Raw genomic sequence first — 22257 nt, forward strand, 5'->3', positions numbered from 1 at the left:
TCATAATATACATAAGATTATTATTTTCAAATTTGGTTTTTTGATTGGCCAAAAAAAATTAGGTTTTTTAATTTTTATTTGGTGGTAAATTTAAAATATTGGGAATTTGAAATTCGTTTTTTAATATTTTTTCAAATATATAAACATATTAGATTTTAACTAACTTATTATATAACTTGTGTATTTCAATTTCGCAAATTATATAACAAATTAAATTTAAATTCAAAATCTCAAATTCATATTTTCAAACATTATATATATGATTGGACTAATTTAATATTATATGGAAGAAAAAAAAAAGAACGATAAATGTAAAAGGAGTGTTTTCATAAATTTCATAAAACACAAGGACCCACCAATTGTTCGGAGGAATAGGACAATAAAAAAGCGACACGTGGCACAAAGAATAAATGGAGAGGGGCTCTATCGTGTGCAGCCATGTGCGCAGGGTCTTAACCTACACATGCCTGTGCAGCGTAAACCGTGTGTAGTAGTCGTAGTACTACAAGAGGGAAAATAAAAAGCGTTAAGGCAAAGAAAGGAAGAAAGAGCGAACGGAAAGAAAAGCGCGAGAAAGAGAGAGAGAGGTGAGTCGGGTCGGCGTGTCAAGAGACCGAATCAAAGACCAAAAAATCTAAAATCCCGCTTCCAAGGTCCAATCCATCCAAACGAAAAAAAACACAGGGGGGTTGGTGTGGCAATAGCCAAAAAATGGTGAACGATGTCCTTTACCTCTATCTTTCCTTTCTCATTCTCATCATCGTTGTTATTACAACTACTATATATCCTTCTCTAACCTTGGCACTTCGTTATCTTTTTAACATTCTAACCCCTTTCTTTTCTCCTTCTCTACGAAAATCCCTATTTTTTTCACATTCCCACCTAATCTATTTACCCTCCACTCTCCCTCTAATCTCTTTCTCTCTGCTCTTTCGTCATCATCTTTTTTTATTCTTTCTTCTCTATCGACGGTTCCTCGATTTCTTCTGTACGGCCATATCGACAAGGTAAATAATCGATTAGTCGTGGGGTTCTTTTTTTTATTATTATTATTGATGATTTGATCTATGGATTTGAGTGGGGGGTCGAATTGGGTTGCTTTTCGATGATGGGTTTTTGTTTGATGGATTGATTCGTTTGATTTTGGGTTTTTTTTTTTAATCTCGGGCTGCTTTTGATTTGGTTCATATTGAATTATGGGATAATATTATTCTCTAATCCTTTGTATCAATCTATTTCATAGAATTATTTGGTTTTTATCATTTGGATTAGGGGTAATTCCCCTTTTACTACATTTTGAATATCTTCAATTTTTTCCCGGTTGATTTAATCTGGATAATTTGATCAATTTGCATATGAAAGTTCAAGTTCCTGATTCTTTGACCTCCCTGTTGATTACATTGGTGAAATTCCTTTGCTAGATTACGCTCCTATCGGTTTTCGGCCTCTCTATTATTGCTCTTAATTTTTTATTCCATTATGCCTTTAATACGTTTTTATTGATGTTATTTTGTGAATCTTTAGCCGTTTTTTTCTCCAATTTCTTGTTTAATCTGATTTGACGCGTGATAAATTACCGTTGCTTTTGTAGTGATTTGCGATCTGTGCAGTATAAAGTCACGTGTTTTGATTTTCGTTCTTTTAGGATTAGTGGTCTTGCTGGATTGTCCTTCTGGTGAAATTTGGTGATAATAACTTTATTTCCATGGAAGAGTTTTCCGGCTCTCATTTTGATGGTGTGAACAATGCTGTGAGGAAGAAGAGGAGCCAAACTTCTCGTCGGCCTCGTCCTGATTCACAGTCTTTTGCTGAAAGTCAAGATAACTCGCCCTTGTCATCAACACCTCCTTCAGATGATGTCAGCAAGGTCTCTAGTGATGAGAATGCTGGTGGTGATGCTAATTCAAAGCGGAAAGAGTTCAATGTCAATCAATTTGTTTCTAGGATTTCTTCTGCTGTTGGTTTTGAAGTTGAGAAAGCCCATAAAAGAAAGAAAGATGGAGAATTCAACGCGTTTTACAACAATGAGCCTCGCCGAAGTGGGTCAAACAGTAAGCGTTCCAGTGAGGGTGTACTTGCCCCTACTAATTGGAAAAGAACAAGCAAGGAGAAGGAGTGGCTGGAATTAGAATCGAGGAATATAGAAATATATGGTGGAAAGAATGATGAGATTCAGAGTTCAGTGCAAGGAGCTGTTATTGATGTTAATGAAAGCAAGGTTAAAAAAGTCAAGCTCAAGGTTGGTGGTGTTACACGCACAATTCATGCCAACTCGACAGCTAATGGGTTTCCTGGGAATGGGTCTTCTACAAGGAAGAGCAACCTTCAGGTAGTTGGAAGTTGTTTCTCTTCTGCTTTAGTTGGTTAATTATGGCACATTTATATTGAAATGCTTTTCTTTTGTTATTTGATGTGGGTGTCTTTCTTCTCGGTTAAGTCAGTACTTAGTATTTACAGAATTACAGTAGCCACTGAAATGCGTTAAAGAAGGATCCAGTTTAGGGGTTACAATACCTGATGAAACTGCATGCCTTATAAATTTGCATGCTTTAGAATATCAATTTTATTCCTTAGGGTGAATTGTCACATATACTGTGAATGGATTAGGAGGGATTAAAAAATGATTTGTTAGTAATATTACAAGGTCTTTTATTACTTTTATGGAAGATTTTCTTATGTGTTAATGTGCTTTTTCTGAGCATAATGATTATTCATATCTTTAAGTAACATTTAGAACCCATATAATCTTTTTATTAATTATGTCTTTGTTGCAGGAAAGTACTGATGATGTTCACTCCCCTCCAGATAAAAGGACTGGTTTGCAAGGAGTTCCCTGGAAAGATTTCTCCAAGGGTGGTTTTAGTTTTGGGAAGGAGGATTCTTTGGTGGGAAAGACGTCTGGAAAAAATATCTCTGGTAAACGAGAAGACCAGGCTGGCTTGGTTCGTAAAAGCAAGCGGGTCCCAAAGAGACGTGTACTGGATGGGGAATTTGGTGAGGATGACGGGGATGATGAGATCCGCTACTTGGAGAAACTTAAAACTTCAAAGATAGGTCCAGCATATAATGAAGATGAAGATGAATCAGCTAAGAAACAGAAAAAACTCTCTAGGGTTTCCAACATAGAAAACTTTGGCACTTCAAGGTCTAGCAAAGATGAGAAAAGGAAGCACAGATCAGATAGGGTATCCGAGGATACAGACTATGAGGAAGAAGATGAACTAGTGTCTGGTAGTGAGCTTGAAGATAAGAAGAAAAAGAAGCAGAGGAAAGAGTCTGTTGATGCATTGATGGAGAGTAAGAGGGAAATAACTCTCACAACACGTCAACGGGCCCTTCAGTCAAGCAAAGATGCCTCTTCTGCCCCTAGCTCAAGCTTAATTGAGTTTCCAAATGGTTTACCACCTCCTCCATCGAGAAGTGAGCATTTATTTGTGTCATAGATGTTCTATGTTCAAGTTATTGGTTACTTTCCTTCTTTTTCAGTGATTGACTGATTGTTGTTGATTATAGAGCAAAAGCAGAAACTCTCAGAAGTGGAGCAGCAGCTAAAGAAGGCAGAGGCCGCTCAGAGACGAAGGATGCAAGTTGAAAAGGCTGCTAGGGAGTCTGAGGTTTATTTCTCTTTAAGCTTTGGGTTACCCTATGTTTGCATATGGATTTTAGAATTGCAATGCAAAAATTGAGTATGTTTGAATTAATTTATGTAGGCTGAGGCTATTAGAAAAATACTTGGCCAAGATTCCAGCAGGAAGAAGAGGGAAGAGAAAATGAAAAAGCGTCAGGAAGAATTGGCACAGGTACTTGGAAGTTGGATCTGTTTGATTGAAGAAAATGTTAAATATAATGTGTTTGGCAAGTCTCATTACAAGGCTATTTCTTCTAATTTTCTTGCCTTATGATATACAGGAAAAGGCTGTCACTGCAGAGATGCTCGCATCAAAAACCATCCGATTGGTCATGGGTCCTACAGGGACAACAGTCACATTTCCCAGGGATATGGGTTTCCCTAGTATCTTCGACTCCAAACCTTCTAGGTATTGCCCATAGCAAAATTTTAGTTGATTCAATCACTAATGTTTACTTTCTGAAATCTGAATGTTTTTGGTTTGATTATTCAGTTACCCTCCGCCACGTGAAAACTGTGCGGGTCCATCGTGTGCTAATTCATACAAGTATCGAGATTCGAAGTCAAAGCTACCTCTTTGTAGTCTGCAGTGCTACAAAGCAATTCAAGAACAGCTGCTGGCTGAAACTCCCTGCTAATGTTGCTAAAATCCAGTTCTAACCTCTGTGTAAGGTATACATGCAATCAGAGATCAATATGATGGCATAATTTTCAACTTAGCATAGAGAGATTAAACTGAGTATGTATTCATTGCCCTCCTTTACAGCTCATTGAAAGGATATTCAGACGTTTTGTCCCTTCAAATTAGTGAAATTAATCTTATTACCGTTGACTGTCAAGTTGGAAGAAAGCACGATACGTGGCTCGGATTATTTTTCCAATATTAACAGTGCAAGCATGAATATGTATACTAGAAATTTCCTTGCAGATAATTTTATTTAAAAAAATTTATTATCTTGTATGTTTTAATGTATGTCAATATTGAATTATTGATGCAATCAAGTGTTAAAAAAATATTAACTCAATCAAATTTTTGTCAAGTATGGTGATTTTAATTAGAAAATGAATATTAATGCCAAAAGACATGATAATTAAGATGATCATTATCTATTTTCCGTACATTTACAGTTGCATATATATATATATATATATATATATAGAGCAGGATCAATTTATATAAAAAAATTTTATATTTTATATTTTTTTAATTATTGATTTTAATAGATTCAATAAATAAAAAAGATAAATAAAAAATAAAAAATAATTTAATTTTATTATTTGGATTTATTGAAATCAAATATTAAAAAAGTATAAGAATAAATTAATTGTCATATACGTATAAATAAAATAAAAAAATGTTTAATTATATAATACTAATATTATTTTGTTAGCAATTATATAATTTGTTGATAAAATATTGATTTTTAAATGTAATTTTAATTCAAATCTTCGAAATATTGAGTATAAAAATATTATTATTATTATTTTAAAAATGTTAATCAATAAAATATTTTTTAAAAAATATTAATTAATATGTTATTTTTTATTTTAATAAAAATAATGTATAAAATATAAAATTTTAAAATAATATTTAATTATAATTAAACCATGTTTGTAAGCATCTGTTAATAGATGCTTTTAAAAGTATATAAACTAAAACGATCGCATATACTAGATGCTTCTGGGTCGCAACTTGTAACCCGTCCGCTTCCACATTCGGGTCAAACAAAAACAAGAAGATTTGTTGTTGTTTGGGGAAAAGATATTCTGGAACTCGCTGTTTAACTAAAACTAGTTTCTTGTTCCACTTCACTTCTCTGGAAAGTTGCACGACCCTTATCGTCCCCGAATCCCAGCGCCGCTCGTAGCCCTAAAAGTCAACTTACATTCCTCAGTCCAATATAATAAAAGCCAAAAATTGTTTCAATTTGGGTATAAATCTGGTTCAGACCGGTAAGGTAGATAAGAATGGCACACACGTGGGTTTCGACATCGGCGTCATCTCTTGGGTTGAGTTCTCTCCTTTCCTCTCCAAACACAAACACCAATCTTGATTCTCATACGTTATCTCTTCCTTTCCATCCCCTTCGTCCCAGGTATTTCCTTTTTTTATTCTCTGTTTCTCTTTTCAAACCAGGAAAAAATTTTAAATTTCAAGTCTTTTTGAATTAAACGTTTAATTCGACATTCTCGAATCTAGGAGGTAGAGTTACCGTTCTTCCAACCTTAATTAAAAACCCATGTTTTTGTTTTAATATTAGTTTCTTTAGATAGGGTGCAGGATGAATTTTTTTCCTGATGTTTTCCTTATTTACTTTTCACCTTATTCGTTAAGTTTGAAAAGTAATTTCTTTTGAAATTTTCAGGAAACTGAAGAAGTTAGTTAGCAATCAAAAGAATGTGATGAGTTCTCAGCCAAAGGCTGTTTACACTGGAGAGTTTTGGGCTCCAGAGACAAGCTCTCGACAGGGAATTTGGTCAATAAGGTAAGAGCTCGTATGAAACTACAACCCTATTTTCTCTACCTTTTTTTTAAATAAAAAAATGCGATAAAAGATTAGAGATTTTAATTTTGCAACTATGCAGGGATGATTTGGAAGTCCCATTGTCACCTTACTTCCCTGCATATGCACGAGGGCAGGGACCACCTCCAATGGTGCAAGAGCAATTGCAGAGTGTTGTTGGCCAACTTCTTAAACATGTATGGATTTGGTTTGGTTGTGAATTTTGGTTTCGCACTTTCCAGTTCTTATATCAGTTGTTTTAATCGATTCTTAGAGAATAATTCGCTGTGGTGGAGGTGTTGATGATGATATGGCAAACATTATCGTAGCTCAGCTTCTCTATCTTGATGTTGTTGACCCTCAGAAGGTCAGTTTGGTTCCATGCTTGCGCTCTCTCAGTGGCACACAGTTTGATTTTTTTTCCTTAAAGAAATGAGGAACCTTAAATGCCATTATGAATGTTATTTACTACTGCATTTTTTGATCTTGTCAACAGGACATTGTCATGTATGTCAATTCCCCTGGAGGGTCAGTTACAGCTGGTAATGTATCTGATGAGAATCATGTATATGTACTTGCACTGGTTTGTTTAAAATAGCAAGCTAGGAACAATTTTTTATTGACTTGCCTAACTTGTTTGGTTTTCAATTTTCTTAGGTATGGCCATATTTGACACTATGAGGCATGTCCGGCCCGATGTCTCAACTGTGTGTGTTGGACTTGCAGCTAGGTATAAATTCATTGATGTAATTGTTTCTGTTTATAATGCAATTATATTTTCAAATCTCAATATGGAACATCAGATAGTTTAGCCTAGAAACCCAACTGCTGCTATACATATTGGAACTTTTAGATCGCTTTTCTAGCGATTTAACTCTGGAGAATTAATTGCCTAATTACTTATCCTTGTTTTCTCTGGTAAGAACTGAGGATCTACAGTTTGGGTTTAGCTAGTCATAACTTTTGTTACAGAGCCAAGGTCAGTACCTTTACTTGGCTGTGGACTGAAATTCCACTAAAAAGCTGGTTCTTGATTCTGTTTGAAATGTTTAAAGCATTTTTATTTAATATATTGAAATAATTTTCTTTTTGTGATGGAATTGTCTGGCTGTAATTTTTATTACTTTCTGGCACTTTGAGATGGATGATATAAGGCAGTTTCAAGTTTCTTGTAAATCGTTTTGTTGTTATTATAATCTTAATGACAATATAATCACACAGACAATGGACTGACAAAATAGTCCTATGTTCTTTATTTAATCTTTCCCAGATGCTTGGAAGCTGAGTATTAGGTTATAGCTTGACTTTTGTTAATTATATGACAAAATAATGTTTTTAGTGCGAGAACCTAATAATTGATTTTTGGAAATTGCAAACCCTTTGATGTGAAATTAATTTCTAAATTAGGATGTCTATGGATGTTCCTGAGAATAAGATTTTCTATTTTCATGGGGATGCAATTGTTTGCTATTAGTAATGAATATATTTTACTTTTCCATGAACAGCATGGGAGCATTTCTGCTTAGTGCCGGAACCAAAGGTATATAACGATCGTGATTTGTACCATTCATAGCTTGATGTTTGGTGTAGTCCCCCCTCCCCCTCCCCCCCCAAAAAAAAAGTTGACTAATGCGTTTATCCCTTTGTTTTCTTCAAAACTCTAGGAAAACGGTACAGTTTACGTAGTTCAAGGATAATGATACATCAGCCTCTTGGTGGAGCTCAAGGAACTGAAACTGATATCGAAGTTCAGGTATGTGTTTTTCTTGGCAAACCTCATGTTTAAATTTTATACTTCTGCCTCCCCTACCTTCTGCGTAATTCAGATACAATCAAGTTATTCTTTATTATGGTTTTTTTTTTGGGGGGGTGGAGGGGGGGAAGGGGTTGGGGTGGGCTGGGAGGCTTGTTAAACTTTATTACTATTAATGATGGAGCCAAATTAAAAAAAAAAAAAAAAAGATTAACAGTGGACCAGTTGAATACCTTCATGAAGATTCTTGCCAAATATGAACAGTTTGGGTTAAAATGCCTTATGTGTAGCCTTTTTTTGTTCAATTGTTATACAGTACCCTGACCAGTAGACATGATTCGCAGGCAGATGAAATGCTGTATCATAAGGCAAACCTAAGCGGGTATCTTGCTCTCCACACTGGTCAAAGTTTAGAGAATATCTACCAGGATACCGACCGTGATTTTTTCATGAGTGCAAATGAAGCAAAGGAATATGGACTAATTGATGCCGTCATCATGAATCCTCTCAAAGCTCTTCAGCCACTAGCACCTACAGCTGATAATAATAAATAGCCTTGTGAGTAATCTTCCTTTTGGAACTTTTGCTATCGATGACGTGGGTATATTGTAGAGATAACTGGAAATAATTGGGCAGTTTTCTGAGTGTCTCTTTCGATACTGAAGAATGATGATATGGATTTTAATGTTAATTATGTAACAATATTAAACCTTGAAAAATCGAGGTCTTTAGCGGGAATATGGGTTTTGTGTTTTGCTGCAAAGCTACTCAAAAAGTCTTTCCTTCTCTCGCATGCACTTGGAGGATTTTTTTTTTTTTAACCTTTGAGTACCTGTTATCTCATAAAGTATGTAATTGATAGATTCTTGGATGAAATCACTAAATGACTTACTTAGAGTATTCCAGAAAAACTGGACTGAAAACTTTTTCCATTGGACCTTCAAAGGGATCAAGAATCAAGATTGAAATGCACCAAGACAGGTAGCACATTTAATCTAGTTTCAGATATTTTATGTGGCAAACCATTGCCATGTAAGATGCCGTGAACCTGGTGAAAAGTGAAAACACTACTACTTGATGGGTTAACTAAGTGGTGTCAGGTTTTGACATGACCAAATTTTTTTTTTTTAAATGGGGACATGCTAAACACTGGATACAGGTTGGCACATGGACACTGATCACCATCAGAAGTCGATATTTTGAAGGATCACTACATTTATTACTTTTTTTTAGCTTTGACGTGACCTTCCACCAACACTTGATTTTTGTTCTTGATTGCCGCAACCGTACCGGTTTGACAGGTTCAGGAAAACCGCGAGGTAGGCCAACAACGTTGAAATGCGAATTGAGTTGCAGCTAACGTTTCTCTGTAGTGAATTGAGGGAGAGGAAATCAGGTGGATAGTGGAAAGCACATGCTAATTAGATCGTTCTTAGATGACCCTGATCTTCAATCTATACAAATAGCCGAGGGAGACGACGAAGAGGAAAGCAATGCTTGGAAGTTTTTTTCTCACTAAAATGCAAAGGTGGCTGGCCATATAACTAACTAGCTATTCTGAACAATTTGTCAGACGTTATCAGGTATAATTTTTTCAAAGAAAACAATAATTAGGAAATGGTGAATTTTCCAACTTTGCTGCAACTGGTGATTAAAGGAATTTTTAATGAATTTAATTAATTTATGTGGTTATTTTAAGAAGTGATATTAGATAAATTTAAATTTAAATATAAAGATTTTGAAAGTTTGATTATACTGATTGTTTTAAACTGTTTCTCGTTTGTTTAAGTTTCGGTGTATGGGGCAGCAAGCATTTTTTTTTGTCTTTTGAATGATTAAATTTCAATCGCCAAATATATATAATATATATATATATATATATATATATATAATTTCAGTCATCATACGAGGCAAACCCAAAACGAAACAAATCAGCAACAATTTTCTTTTTCTTTTTTTTTTTCCTAGTTATAAATATTGATTGTCAAATGTCTATTAATTCTGAGTTAAAAACTTTTAAATTCCATTGACGTGCATGCGTACACTGCATTTTCTTTTATATACCTCAAATTTAATTTTTTTTATTAAATACACTTCACCTTTAATTTTTTATTTTTCATTCCCACTCTACTTTCATTTTCTCTCTTCATTTTTTAAAATCCAAATTTTCAAATAAATATCTTGAAATTAAGTTTTTTGAAAATGAATATTTGAGAAATTTGAAATATTTTATTTTTTGAGCAAAAATAAATCCGTCAATGGAGATTTTTAATCTTTCGACCTTCAAGCATTGTCAATATAATAACGTTTGTAATATTTTTGTAAAATTAACAGATGTGCAATTAAGAGGAATTACTAAATGTGAAGAGATGCTCGTGTAAATTAACTACTGCTTCATATGCAATGAAGTGTGATTGTTTTATTATACGTAGTGTCGAAGTTACATTTGTTATTACTTTTTATAATTAGTGATATCTTTCAAGTATATGTTTGTTAGAATTGGATAAATGTTACAAATAACAGTATGGCTGAAAGATTAAAAGTTTTTCTGTTGGATTTATACATTTCATCTGTTAGAGCTTGAACACCTTCTGCTAACAATGTTAATAGCGGATTGACAAATTTGATAGTATTTAATTTTTTTATCATCAATTCTTACTATTAGTTTTATCAATTTGTTGATTTTTTTAGTAGCCTTAATATTAGAGATCTCAATTTTTTTGTTATTAATAGTTTATAATTAAATATAATTAATTTTTTTTTATGTATTCTTGAAATTAGATTTTTAAAAATTATATTATGTTTTAAAAAATATATAATTCTCGAAAATAAATTTTTAAAAAATGTGTTTTGTTTTTGATAATCTATTTTCAAAAAATATATTAATTTTTTGAAAATAGATTTTAAAAAATATAATATAATATTCGAAATTTTATTTTTGAAAAATATGAAATAATTTTTGAGTGTATAAATTATTAAGGATTCATGAAAGGTTAAAATTGACATTTCATATACGAGTTTTATTTTTAAAAAATTTTAGGGATATATTGAGAAAATTTAATGACGTATTTAGAAACCCTTTGGAGAGATTTGGCAACCCTGGACCTACGCCAAAGGCCAAACTCTAACCCCTACAAAAGGGGTACTGGGTTTAGTTTCGCATTTTGTAGAAGGAATCTGCAACTCAAAAACCCACCGAATAATCCAAAAAAGTAAACCGTATACTTGTCAGGAGACAGATTCTGGACCTTATCCAAATCTCTCACCCCGGAGCTCAACAAAAAAGAAAAGGCTTCCAACTCATCAACTCACAGTGCCCAACCTCTGTTCCCATGGAATTAAGTATTCCATTATCCAACCACTACAAGAAGAAAGTGAACAGGAACCAAAAACAAGATAAAAAGCTCTCAACGAAAGCACCCTCGCGTGAACCTCGTGCCTTCATTAATTAATAATACTTCATGTACAAAATAGCTCCAACCAACAAAAGTAGCCACCGTCAATCAAAGAGCCACCCCTCGATCTCTCCTTTTGGGCGTGCGTCTGTGATTGTGTCTCTATCCGTTGGACTTTGTTTTTCCCGTTCTGCCGAAAGGCATTTTCATCCCAATCTCCCAGATTTAAAAAAACAAAAAGGCAGCAATCCTTAAACTTTTCATGCCAAAGTGATCCAACTTTCTCATTTAATTTGTGAATCCTCAGACACGTAAAGAAAAAAACTAAAAGATGCTAAACTAGAATCACTAGTAGTGGAGCCATAATCACTTCAATATCAACATCTTAATTACATATTTCCAAGACTGAAAAGTACTTGATCAAGAAGGGAAAACAGGAATCCCTTCATCGAAAAACTTGCTTCTTGTGAAACTTGTTAAAGCTGAAGATATGGGCAGTTCTTCAAGCTCATCAAAGAAATCATTTTCTTCTGATTTTGGTGTTGATGATGTCGTCATATGAGGGCAAGACAGTGGCTCTTCATCCAACAGAAAGCCCAGTGTGTCATGGGTTTTCTCCAGATTCCCGGCGAAAGGATCTTCTTGGTTAATTATAATATTTTGGGGAGAACTTAATGGTGATTGTAGATAGTGAAAATGCTCTTCGCTTGCATCTTCATCAGTACTGCTTGTTTTGATGGGTTCGTTTTGTACTTCTTCTGGCTCTTGTTCTGAAACTTCTAGCAGCTGTTGTTCTTTAGGAGCTGGAGGCTGATCATCACAATGGTTGGTTTGGGGTTCTTTTGGCGACTGTGTTAGGTTGGTGGTGTGGAGATCAGGGTCTGGATGGTTATGACTAGAGGTGTAAGTGATGATGAGCATTGAAGCATCTGTTCTGCATCTTTCCACTTGCTTTTTGGCTGAACAACCTTTTGATGTGCTGCACCTGTAATATCCCCTGCATGATGAAACATGAAATTTTGTGAGAATTCTTGATGGGGAAAAGGGGAATGGGACAAAATGAAGAGAAAAAGAGACAGTCTTCTTGGCTAAATTTTAAGGTGTAGAGGAAAAACAAATTTAATTCAGCTACACCAAAAAACATGTATAGTTGGAAGAAACCAAGTGCCAAGACGGGAAGAAATATTTCTTCTCTTGTATCAATACAAGTTTATCAACTCGTAAGGATTAACAACTGTTAAGATAAAACCGCAGAAATATCATAAGAAGAAATACACCTCGGATAAGGAGATCCTTTGATAGGCTTTTGCCCATATTTCCTCCAGGACCATAAATCAGATGGCGGCCCTTCATTCTTCAACTTCACACCATTTTCTCCTATCTTCACTGTGACAACAGTCTTCTCAACCACCTTCCTGGTAATACAACATGAGAAATTTTAGAAATGTCAAACAAACTTAAATGCATGAAGGAGCACCCTGAAATGAACCAATACTAAGGATTTCAAAACTGTAAACTTCCTGTACTAGCAAGCTTTCAAAAAAGGTAAGACAATAAATTGAGTATATACCAACCTTCTTTTGGATGCCTGAATTTCAGATGGTTTGAGTTCTGATTCTTCTGATGAAGCCTTTGAGTCCAATTTTGGAGAGACAGAACCCTCCATGATCACTTTCTGTTTCCTGCTGCTTTGTTTTTTTTTTCTGCTTGTATATTATGCCAAAAAGATTAAAAGAAACAGGCAGAGCTATGTGCAGATTTAATGCACTTAGAATACTAGTTACAGGAAAATTAAAATCAGAGGATTAAGATACAACCTATTGATTATGAGAGAGAAAGGGCGAAAGATAAGAGGAAGTTAGGCAATATGACAAAACCCCCAACTTGCTTCACCCTTTCTTGTCACTCATTTAATATAAAGTTAATGAGCAACTATGCATAAATCAGCACTCACCATCACCTCCACCCCCACCTTGCAATAAAATAATCCATCCGCACAGCTGCCGTGTATAAATGTTTTGATATTTCGTGGACAAAACATTCCGGGCCCATCTTCCACTTGACTGGCTTGATTAAATTTGGGCCAAGTCCTGTGCCCACACACAATCAATTTCTACTTGCCACGTGGATATTGCTATAATCAAACTGCCAATCCTGAAATTATCTTAAACCAAACTCCTGAATGCAGACACGTTTCTCAACCTCCCCAAACAGAAGAAGATAAGTTGCAGTTGGATTTTGCTGGATTTTGCTGGATTTGGTGGAAAGAACATGTCATAAGCACAAGTTAGATATCTTCTGTTAGTGAACTGTTGGCCAGACTCGGATCACTGTGTTGGGATTTCATTTTTACTTTTGAATTCGGCTATACTCTCATTCCTCAACAGAATCTAACTCTAGTTCTTGTACAACATGGGGGTATGATCATAGATTTGCTTTGTTTTCTTCTCATTTCCTTTACTTTTGCTACTGGAAATGGAGCAGGTGCGGAGCGGCGCAGCCAAACTCAGCCAAAATCACTCACGCCGACAATTCAGGTTTAATCTAATATTAAAGTTCTCGTAAAAGTTAATGATCAAATCTTGAACATTTCTGTTGATTTGGCTTGAAGTACTGAAAAGAAAGAAAAGAGAAAAATCACGTACAGTAGTTTGTAGGCAGAGTTTTGTCACGAGCATGAAACATGCTACTACATGTATAGCATCTCAATTAAAAGAATTTTGCCTGTGGATTTTTTGGGGTCAGGAATTACTTATTAAAATTTGGGAAGAAAATCATTTCAGATTACATTTCATGTGAATCAGACCATTCAAATAAAGAGTGAAACACGAAACAGGCAAAATTTTGTCTTGAACTGTTGATCATATGGAAACTAGTGGGCCAAAGCTTCGAGAAATTTGAGACCCGTAGATAAAACCAGACTTGTAATTATCTGAACAGTGGAGGTTAGCGTAGGAATTACAAGGTTTTCGAAACTTGGATTGAAACTGAAAGAATTAAAAGTTCAATAGCAACGTTTTTTGTTGGAACTTGGAATCCCGGGTTAAATAAAAGGGTTGGTGTTGGAGTTTGGTTATCAAACATTATCAGCTTGTCACCACACCTCTACCCAAACCAATGAGTTCAGCTGACTTTCTAAAAAATAAGCAGTACTCAGATGCTATAAAAATCATCAAAAATCAAAAGAATATCTAAAAAAAAATTGTATCTTTCCATTTTAACTACTATCATTTTTAGGAAAAATGCTCAGATAAGTTTTTTGGGTGACAATGAAATTTTTATTAAAAATAATTAAATTAAAATTAAAAATTAAAATTGATAAATTAAAAATTCTTGTTAAGTAGATCAGTATATAAATTTAAAAAAAAAAAAAATTTTGCTATACTTTTTCTCTTAGTAAAAATGTGACAGAATTTTTACCATTAATAACTGATAATCAAATTTGAATTATAAAAGGTAATTTTTTTTTTTTTTTTACATATTATTGATATTTTTATTAAAATTTACAATTTATTAATTGTAATTTTTATTAAATATTTTTTAATAAAAATTTTATGAATTTTACTTAAAAAATTTTATTTAAATCTTTCTCATTTTTAACTTATAGAAATTTCATTTTGCAAGTTTTAGATACAATGCTAAATTCCATAAAAAAAAAAATTGAAGAATTATATACTAGTACTATTTGTTAAAAATAATAAAATTATAAAAAAATTTTTATTTTTTCTGCATTTACACATTATTATACTAAAATTTACAATACATATGAATTTTTATTAAAAAAAGATTACAATTTAAACATAAAAAAATTATAAATATAAAAAATTTAAATCTAAACTTATTAAATATCATCTAAACGAATTTAATTTAATTTAATTAATTTAATTAAACTCCAAATTCCACATTATGAATTTTATAATCGTAACTTATCAATATCTGATGAAATCTAGAGTAAAAGTTCAATATGAATCAACCGTTAACTAAAAACACAATCATTAGTGTATATTGCTAGATAATTATCATATGTCAACTGGTTGATGGTCACTCTTAATGATTGCTGCAAGCGAAAATTTGAAGCAGATGACAAGGAGACATCAAATCCAACAAGTTTTAAGTTGCTAGTGAGTCATCTATTACCAGACTTTTAATTTTTCTCGAAGCCTAACGACAATATATATATATATATATATATATATATTCAATATTCTTTTGGTAAAAACACCATCTCCTGGAATTAAGTTCTACACCCAAATGGAGTCATCAATTTCGGTTTAAAAAGTGCTGAGCGATCTTGACTGAACTTCAGAAGTCACAACCAGTGTTTTCGTTAACTTAAATCTGAACGAACTGGAATGTTAAAATTAAAAAAAAAAAAAAAAAGACATAACAAGATGAACTCTATAGAAGCTTGTCCAGTTGCTTCGTATATTTTTTTTCCATGAAAGTACAAAGAGAATTTGTTGGCAGACCAGAGTCTAGGCTAAAGATATGATGCATTTTTCGTCTCAAAATGTAAGCACAAATTAGCCAAATACGATGCTTTGGGGGCCTTATATGGTAAGAAAATAAGGTCTATGATTAATGGAAGAATATTGTTCGGCAGACATCATGGAAACGACTAGTTCAGACAACTTTCAGAGGTGAATTTACCGTCAAAACATCGTTCACTAGCTATTTTACTGCTCACAATATCGTTGAAACGAGAAAATTGAAGAATTGTATATATTTACCAGTATATATGTGATTAGAAGAAGAATGATGAGCTTCAGCCTTTCGCTGATATTTTTTTTATCACTAAAATAACAGGATTGACTTTGGGAATTGATATAAACTGAAGGATTATATTTACCGGTATATATCTTCAACATTTTTTAATTAAATTTATAATTATATTAAATAGACATGATAATTTAAAATATGACATAATTATATGATAAAAAAAATGAAAATGATTCATTTTAAAATTTTAACAAAAATCATATATAAATTTAATATAATAAAAAAATATTTTATATTTTTGTATAAAATATGAATTATAAAATATAATTTTAATATAAGATAAAATACGAATATATGAATTATTAATATTTTATATTATATAAATATATAAATTATCATATCTAAATTATTAAGGTCCTCGATCCCGTTGCTGGTTTCAGAAATTTGATAACCTTACATATTCCAAGATCACCAATATTGCATCCGGTGGTAGAGATGTAGGAATCAGTTCGGGTAAAACAAGTTTTTAAGTAATCTGACAAGCCCGGCGGATTCATTCATCAGTGGAATATTAAATTAAGTTGTATTGACTGTTAAGATTAAGTGTAATTTTTTTTAAATTCAACTTCTATCATAATTAATTAAATCATTAAATTATATTAACTTAAGCTTCGCCCTCTATGTGAAGTAATAAACTTGAGTTGAATTGGCTCTTTCCACTTGTTTATTTTATCTACTTCCCAAAACTTAATATGCCGACAAATCTGCAAAGATTAAAGAAGTAACTAACAACAAAAATATTAAATTATAATTACTAATTCTAATGGCTTCAACAAATCGGATGGGTTGTATATTGTAGTAGCGTGTTCCATCGGCAGATTAGATAATTGATCGGACCGATTAATACATGTTGGATATTATAATTTTCCCTGATAAAACAAAATGCAAAAGGCCTGGAATAAGATATCATGTCTTTGTGTCAACTACTTCAAACTATGGACGTGGCAACCACTCGTTCCTTCCCTTGGAACTAGAAATTAATCCAATCACATAAATGGATCTATGTTCCTCGTCACAGAAACAAGAGAGTTTTTCAGTTCCCTTTCTTTTTCTTTTTTTTGGCTATTGGGAGAAATGGGGTGGAAGAATTTGTATCAGAAAGCCAGGAAGCGCCTGACCCTTTCCACCCTGAAAGAATCCTTTCACCTCTTTACAGTCACCCTCCTCAGCCTCTTGCTTCCCCTTTCGTTTCTCCTGGTTGCCAGGCTCTCTTGTTTTAACTATTTCTTAACCGTCATCACTTCAAATCCTTCTCAGCCTTCCCCATATTTTCTCTTGTCTGTCTACTTCTATACCAATCCTGCTGTTCTATATGTTCTTGTTTCAGTTTTTAGCATCGTCACTCTCTTCCATGGCTTGACAGGGAAAATCACCTATGTAAGTGAGTCACCGGATGCTCCCCGTTTGTACACTGCGTGGATAGTTTTATGCATAATGCAAGTTTCTGTTGGATTGGGGATTGAAGGAAGTATAGCATCAGGAATTGATGGTTCTGGTTTTGGCGTTGAGAGGAGTCTGTTAAGTAGAGTAATATTCTTCTTGGGTTTGCATGAGATTATGCTTGTTTGGTTTAGAACAGTGGTAAAACCCGTGGTAGATGACACTATTTTTGGGGCTGCTATAGCAGAGAGGTGGATTCATAGATTCGCCATTGCCCTGAGCGTTGGCACCCTGTGGTGGTGGAAGCTGAGAGATGAAGTTGAGTCTTTGGTGGCTGTGGCAGAAGCTAAGAAGGAGCTGTCAATGAGCATTGAGATGGCTGACTTTCTTGGTTGGTGGTTGTATTACTTGACTGTGACAATTGGAATGGTTAGAGTTGTTAAAGCTCTTCTCTGGCTCGGAATTGTCTTGTTTTCTAGGAGGGTAAGAAGGAACGATGATGAGACTAGAGAGGGAGATCAAGACAAGGTCTAAAGCTGACCCTTTCTTAATTCTTTCTTTCCCACCAAACATTCGTGTTTCTTGTTCTTGGGTCAATGACGATCTTCCTTTTATGAACACACAAAAAAAAAAAAATGACGATCAAGTAATTCTTAAATGTAACTTGTACACTTGTAAAACAAATATATAGGAATTCTTTTTCCTCAAGAAGAGATGCTAAAGTATTTTATTATGTATGAACTGTATTATTGATGTCACTGCCTCATAGAAATGGGCAAAATCAATTAGAAGGAAAGAAAATCAAATGATTGTCAACAGTAATTATGAGAGTAGGTGCTACGCAAAGGAAAACTTAGTACAACGTTAAGTTGTGCTATGACTATAAGGGCACAATGTTGGGAAAAAACAAAAGTTTCAAAATTTTGATTTGTGTCATGCCTAGACAATAAAGGAGATGGACCAATTCAGCGACAAGAAACCAAAGGGTTTTAAAAATGACAAATCCGTATCTGTACTTCAGTTGGGTGTGAGAATTACAAGTCTATGACTCTATAGTCTATTCTAAACATTGATTCAAGAAATGAACAAATATTATAGTAACTTTTCAAGTTACAAGCGGACACATGGAAGTTGTGGAGTTCTGTTCAGACAAGTAGATTGTTTTGAAGAACAGACGGCAGAATTAAATAGAGCACTTGGATTTTTTTTTTTATCAGGTCTATGACTCTATGGTCCTTCCGCAAATATGGAACTAGTGAAACTACTTTACCCTCTGGGCTCCCAAAAGGGCCAAAACCATTTGAACCAGTCCAATACTATTGCGTAAACGACCTAACTTGCGGCTACTTTCCTAGTGACTCCCAAGCTGCTATGGTCGGACAACATTAAATCCATGAATTTCTCAAACCACCAAAAGGGCATCCTTGTAAAGGATCTATGTTATAATAGTTAATTAATTATATTCCCCTAAATAAATAATGAAATATCATATTCAATAGTTACTCTCAATTTTCTAATTTCAGATGTAAGATTCACGATCATTTCACACAATTGATTGTTAAAACATCAAGAGTATTGAATGTAGGCTCAAAGTATGAAAATTATCTCAATTAAATGGTCAAAATATGCAAATTATAGATTATGAAATCTAATTAAGTGAATACGCTCAACGTATAAAACCCTCCTCTAATCTTGCAAATATATGTATGGAGAGGAAAATTATATGCAACTCCTGTTAATGACAGAGCGATTGCAGTTCATCTCTTTCTGTCATGTTAGGAAAGAGGTCAATTGTGTCGCTGCTTGAGTTGCCACGAGAATTCGACAGAGGTGCTGCCCTGTTGGATGGGTTTCTTGTATGCCTAATGATTTGTTAGTGCTGTCGCGGTTGTAATTTTTTTTTTTCAATATAGGCCTTGCGCCATTATGTTGAACAAATATATATATATATATATATTTTATACATGTGCAAGTCCTAAACTAGAACAAACACTAGTACTTGTCTTTTAAACATGTCATTGCTCTCCCTCGTATTTATCAAAGATATTGATATATCCTTGTCATTTAGTTTTGTTCATTTTATTTTATTGAGCAAGCTATAATCTAATAATCTTGCTTCGGTTCCACAGAATTTTATACAGCATTAATTTTGGATCGTTGCCCTAGTTTTCGCTGTGGAAATAATCATCAAAATTATATCTTATCGTCCTTTGTGACAAATGCATTTACTAAAATTTTAACTGCAGTCGTTTACTATTCAATTCAAACATTAGTTGGCATTTCCAGGCGGCAGGACATGTTGCGCACATCGAAATATCAAAATCACAATCGCGATCCAGCCGATTTTCTTTTTCTTTACTACAATTTACATACGTCAGCGATTACTATGATCTTTGCAATATGCCAAGAATAAAGAAATTCAAAATTTTATAGAGATCACAGTCCATATTTATTCAGATTATCATATGCTTTCATGGAAGTAAAATTTGATGAAAAGTCTCAATAATTCTAAAATGTCAAGCGGTTTATTCTCTTTCAATACTTCATTTGATTTCAGCGGAATTCAAGAAAGTTACAATCTTCAAGATTATGAGAAAGAGGCTGCTTTTATGAAAGGCAAACAGCACCATTTATTTGGAATCCAAGAAATTGGAGAGGATCTTGACAATGATCCTCTTTCTCCTGAGTATGGTCTTTATCAAGAGAATGTAGCAAAGAAGCCTAAAGATCATGGAGAACAACAGCAACAGCTGGGACAAGCAACCAAATTAGATTATTTGGATGAACTCAATTTCAGTTCTGTTTTCTCAACAAATATAGCATTCCAAGAAGAACACATACAAGACAAGAGTCAAGAACTTGTCAAAACCATCAAGGAGATGCCGTCTTCATTTCAGTTGCCATCTCTGGAACTCCTAAGTAATTATGGAAACGGATTCAAGAAATTGAAATTGAGCAAATCCAGCGGCACTGGTGATGAAACTAAAGCTCGTGGCCCGAAGAAACTTTCAACAGAGGAAATCATGAGAGTAGCTGGAGCAAGATATGTACAATTTTCTGACCTAAGGTACGATGATTTTTGCATGGTTATGCATCCATTTGGTCATGCTCTCTCCGGCTTGTCCGATGACGAGACAAAAGATGTGGAGCTTGTGCATCTGCTTCTGGCAGCGGCTGAGAAAGTAGGCTATGAACAATTTGAACGTGCTAGCAGATTGCTTTCTCGTTGTGAATGGATTGCATCCGAGAGAGGCAATCCGGTCCAGAGAATCGTCTACTATTTTGCCGAAGCTCTTCGAGAGAGGATTGATAAAGGAACAGGAAGCATCATAACAAAGGAATTGGAGGCAAAGGTGGAGAATGAAGTTGCTCAAGGGTTGGGTACTAACGTTACAACAGTCACAGCTCACCAGTACCTTCCATTTTTCCAAGTAATGCAATTCACAGGACTACAAGCCATTATAGAGAATGTTGCATCGGCTAGTAAGATCCATATAATCGATCTCCAAATCAGGAGTGGAGTTCAATGGACGGGCCTGATGCAAGCTCTGGCAGAACGAGAACAACGCCGCGTTGAGCTTCTCAAGATAACAGCGGTAGGACTTGTGGGCAGTCAGAAGATAGAAGAGTCTGCAAAGAGGTTGGAAAGCGTAGCTGCATCATTAAATTTGCCCTTTTCATTTAATGTAGTGTATGTTGAAGACATCAAAAATATCAAGGAAGGACTATTCAAAATCAGAAGCGATGAAACTTTGGCTCTGTACTGTCCATTGGTGCTTAGAACAATGATTTCAAGGCCTAGTTGCCTGGAAAATTTAATGCGAGTGATGAAAAATCTGAACCCTGCTATAATGGTGGTCATTGAAGTCGAAGCAAACCACAATTCTCCCTCGTTTGTAAGTCGCTTCATTGAAGCACTGTTCTTTTACAGCGCCTTCTTTGATTGCCTGGACACCTGCCTGGGACATGATGTTGAGTTGAGAACGGGGGTTGAATCTATATTATGCGACTCAATCCGAAACATTGTAGCATTAGAGGGCAACGAGAGGATAAGTAGAAGTGTGAAGATGGAGGTGTGGTCGGCATTCTTTGCAAGGTTTAGAATGGTGGAATTGGAGTTCAGCGACTCGTCCTTGTACCAAGCTAATTTAGTAATCAAACAGTTTCCTTGTGCTAGTTCTTGCACACTTGACAGGATTGGGAAGAGTGTGATTGTTGGATGGAAGGGAACTCCAATTCATTCCGTTTCAGCCTGGAAGTTTTCTAGAGATAGAGGGAGGGTATTTGGAAACTATAGGTTCTAGTCTGAAATTATTAGCTTTTTAATTTATTGTCGCTTCCTTGAGTTTAAGGTTAACCAGTCATAGATTTCCAGGTTTCATATATTTTATGTCCATTGGAACAATCGGCATGCTAACTAGAACAGCATTTCCCTGTTAACGTGGTCAGTTTTTTTTTTTTTATTTGGGAGGTTAAATGTTGTTATAGGCAACATATTATCCACAAAGATACAAGTGCAATCTATTTAATAAAGTGAATATATCACATCCATATCCTTATTTTTCTCACAATTATATGTGCATATGTGTATGTTTTTATGCGTATATGTCATTGTCCATAATTTAAAAACTATTTTACGTGTTTGTAGGAGAACTTCGTGTGCAAACAAGAGATGAAAGATAACTTATAATACTTATATTTTTATTTATGAAAATTTCCAACTTGCTAATGTAGATAAGGTCTAGAAACTTGCTTTCATTGTCAATTTGTAAATTTCTTAGTAGTTTCTCTTTTGTTATTTCTTAATGTCTTAGAAGC

General features: G+C 34.2%; 5 protein-coding genes across 10 annotated transcripts; 4 read left to right on the plus strand and 1 right to left on the minus strand.

Moving 5' to 3' along the window:
* The first annotated feature begins 533 nt into the window (after positions 1–533).
* LOC111314065 (uncharacterized) lies at positions 534–4582 on the plus strand. Of its 4 annotated transcripts, none has more exons than XM_022915069.2 (8): positions 534–1007; positions 1592–2329; positions 2775–3420; positions 3514–3614; positions 3711–3800; positions 3910–4037; positions 4122–4300; positions 4395–4582. In XM_022915069.2, exons 2-7 carry the CDS (start codon positions 1706–1708, stop codon positions 4264–4266), a joined length of 1734 nt encoding a protein of 577 aa, XP_022770804.2. In that variant the 5' UTR covers positions 534–1007; positions 1592–1705; the 3' UTR covers positions 4267–4300; positions 4395–4582. The 4 variants fall into 4 exon arrangements, with proteins under 4 accessions (XP_022770804.2, XP_089608212.1, XP_022770802.2 ...); XM_089752086.1 differs by having other exon boundaries at positions 1646–2329; XM_022915067.2 differs by having other exon boundaries at positions 4122–4582.
* LOC111314067 (ATP-dependent Clp protease proteolytic subunit 5, chloroplastic-like) lies at positions 4162–9518 on the plus strand. Of its 3 annotated transcripts, XM_022915071.2 has the most exons (10): positions 5398–5724; positions 5995–6114; positions 6215–6329; positions 6407–6499; positions 6629–6674; positions 6790–6862; positions 7638–7672; positions 7797–7885; positions 8230–8443; positions 9187–9518. In XM_022915071.2, the coding sequence occupies exons 1-9, from the start codon at positions 5597–5599 to the stop codon at positions 8437–8439; spliced, it is 909 nt and encodes a 302-aa protein (XP_022770806.1). In that variant the 5' UTR covers positions 5398–5596; the 3' UTR covers positions 8440–8443; positions 9187–9518. The 3 variants fall into 3 exon arrangements, with proteins under 3 accessions (XP_089608213.1, XP_022770805.1, XP_022770806.1); XM_089752087.1 differs by lacking the exons at positions 5398–5724; positions 9187–9518 and adding an exon at positions 4162–4300 and having other exon boundaries at positions 8230–8623; XM_022915070.2 differs by lacking the exon at positions 9187–9518 and having other exon boundaries at positions 5306–5724; positions 8230–8623.
* A 2013-nt stretch (positions 9519–11531) lies between these two features.
* Positions 11532–13260, minus strand: LOC111314068 (WRKY transcription factor 22-like). The gene is made up of 3 exons (XM_022915072.2): positions 12855–13260; positions 12558–12695; positions 11532–12277 (listed from the first exon to the last, which is right to left on the minus strand). The coding sequence occupies exons 1-3, from the start codon at positions 12944–12946 to the stop codon at positions 11701–11703; spliced, it is 807 nt and encodes a 268-aa protein (XP_022770807.1). The 5' UTR covers positions 12947–13260; the 3' UTR covers positions 11532–11700.
* Positions 13261–17001: 3741 nt separating this feature from the next.
* Positions 17002–18638, plus strand: LOC111313385 (uncharacterized). Its single transcript, XM_022914053.2, has one exon. The coding sequence runs from the start codon at positions 17062–17064 to the stop codon at positions 17971–17973; it is 912 nt and encodes a 303-aa protein (XP_022769788.2). The 5' UTR covers positions 17002–17061; the 3' UTR covers positions 17974–18638.
* Positions 18639–19837: 1199 nt separating this feature from the next.
* On the plus strand, positions 19838–21820 carry LOC111313386 (scarecrow-like protein 23). Its single transcript, XM_022914055.2, has one exon. It carries the CDS (start codon positions 19929–19931, stop codon positions 21741–21743), a length of 1815 nt encoding a protein of 604 aa, XP_022769790.1. The 5' UTR covers positions 19838–19928; the 3' UTR covers positions 21744–21820.
* Positions 21821–22257: the final 437 nt, after the last annotated feature.

Source organism: Durio zibethinus, chromosome 23 (assembly GCF_047325235.1).
Source record: "Durio zibethinus cultivar Kanyao isolate XHJ-2024 chromosome 23, ASM4732523v1, whole genome shotgun sequence".
Classification (NCBI taxonomy): Eukaryota; Viridiplantae; Streptophyta; class Magnoliopsida; order Malvales; family Malvaceae; genus Durio; species Durio zibethinus.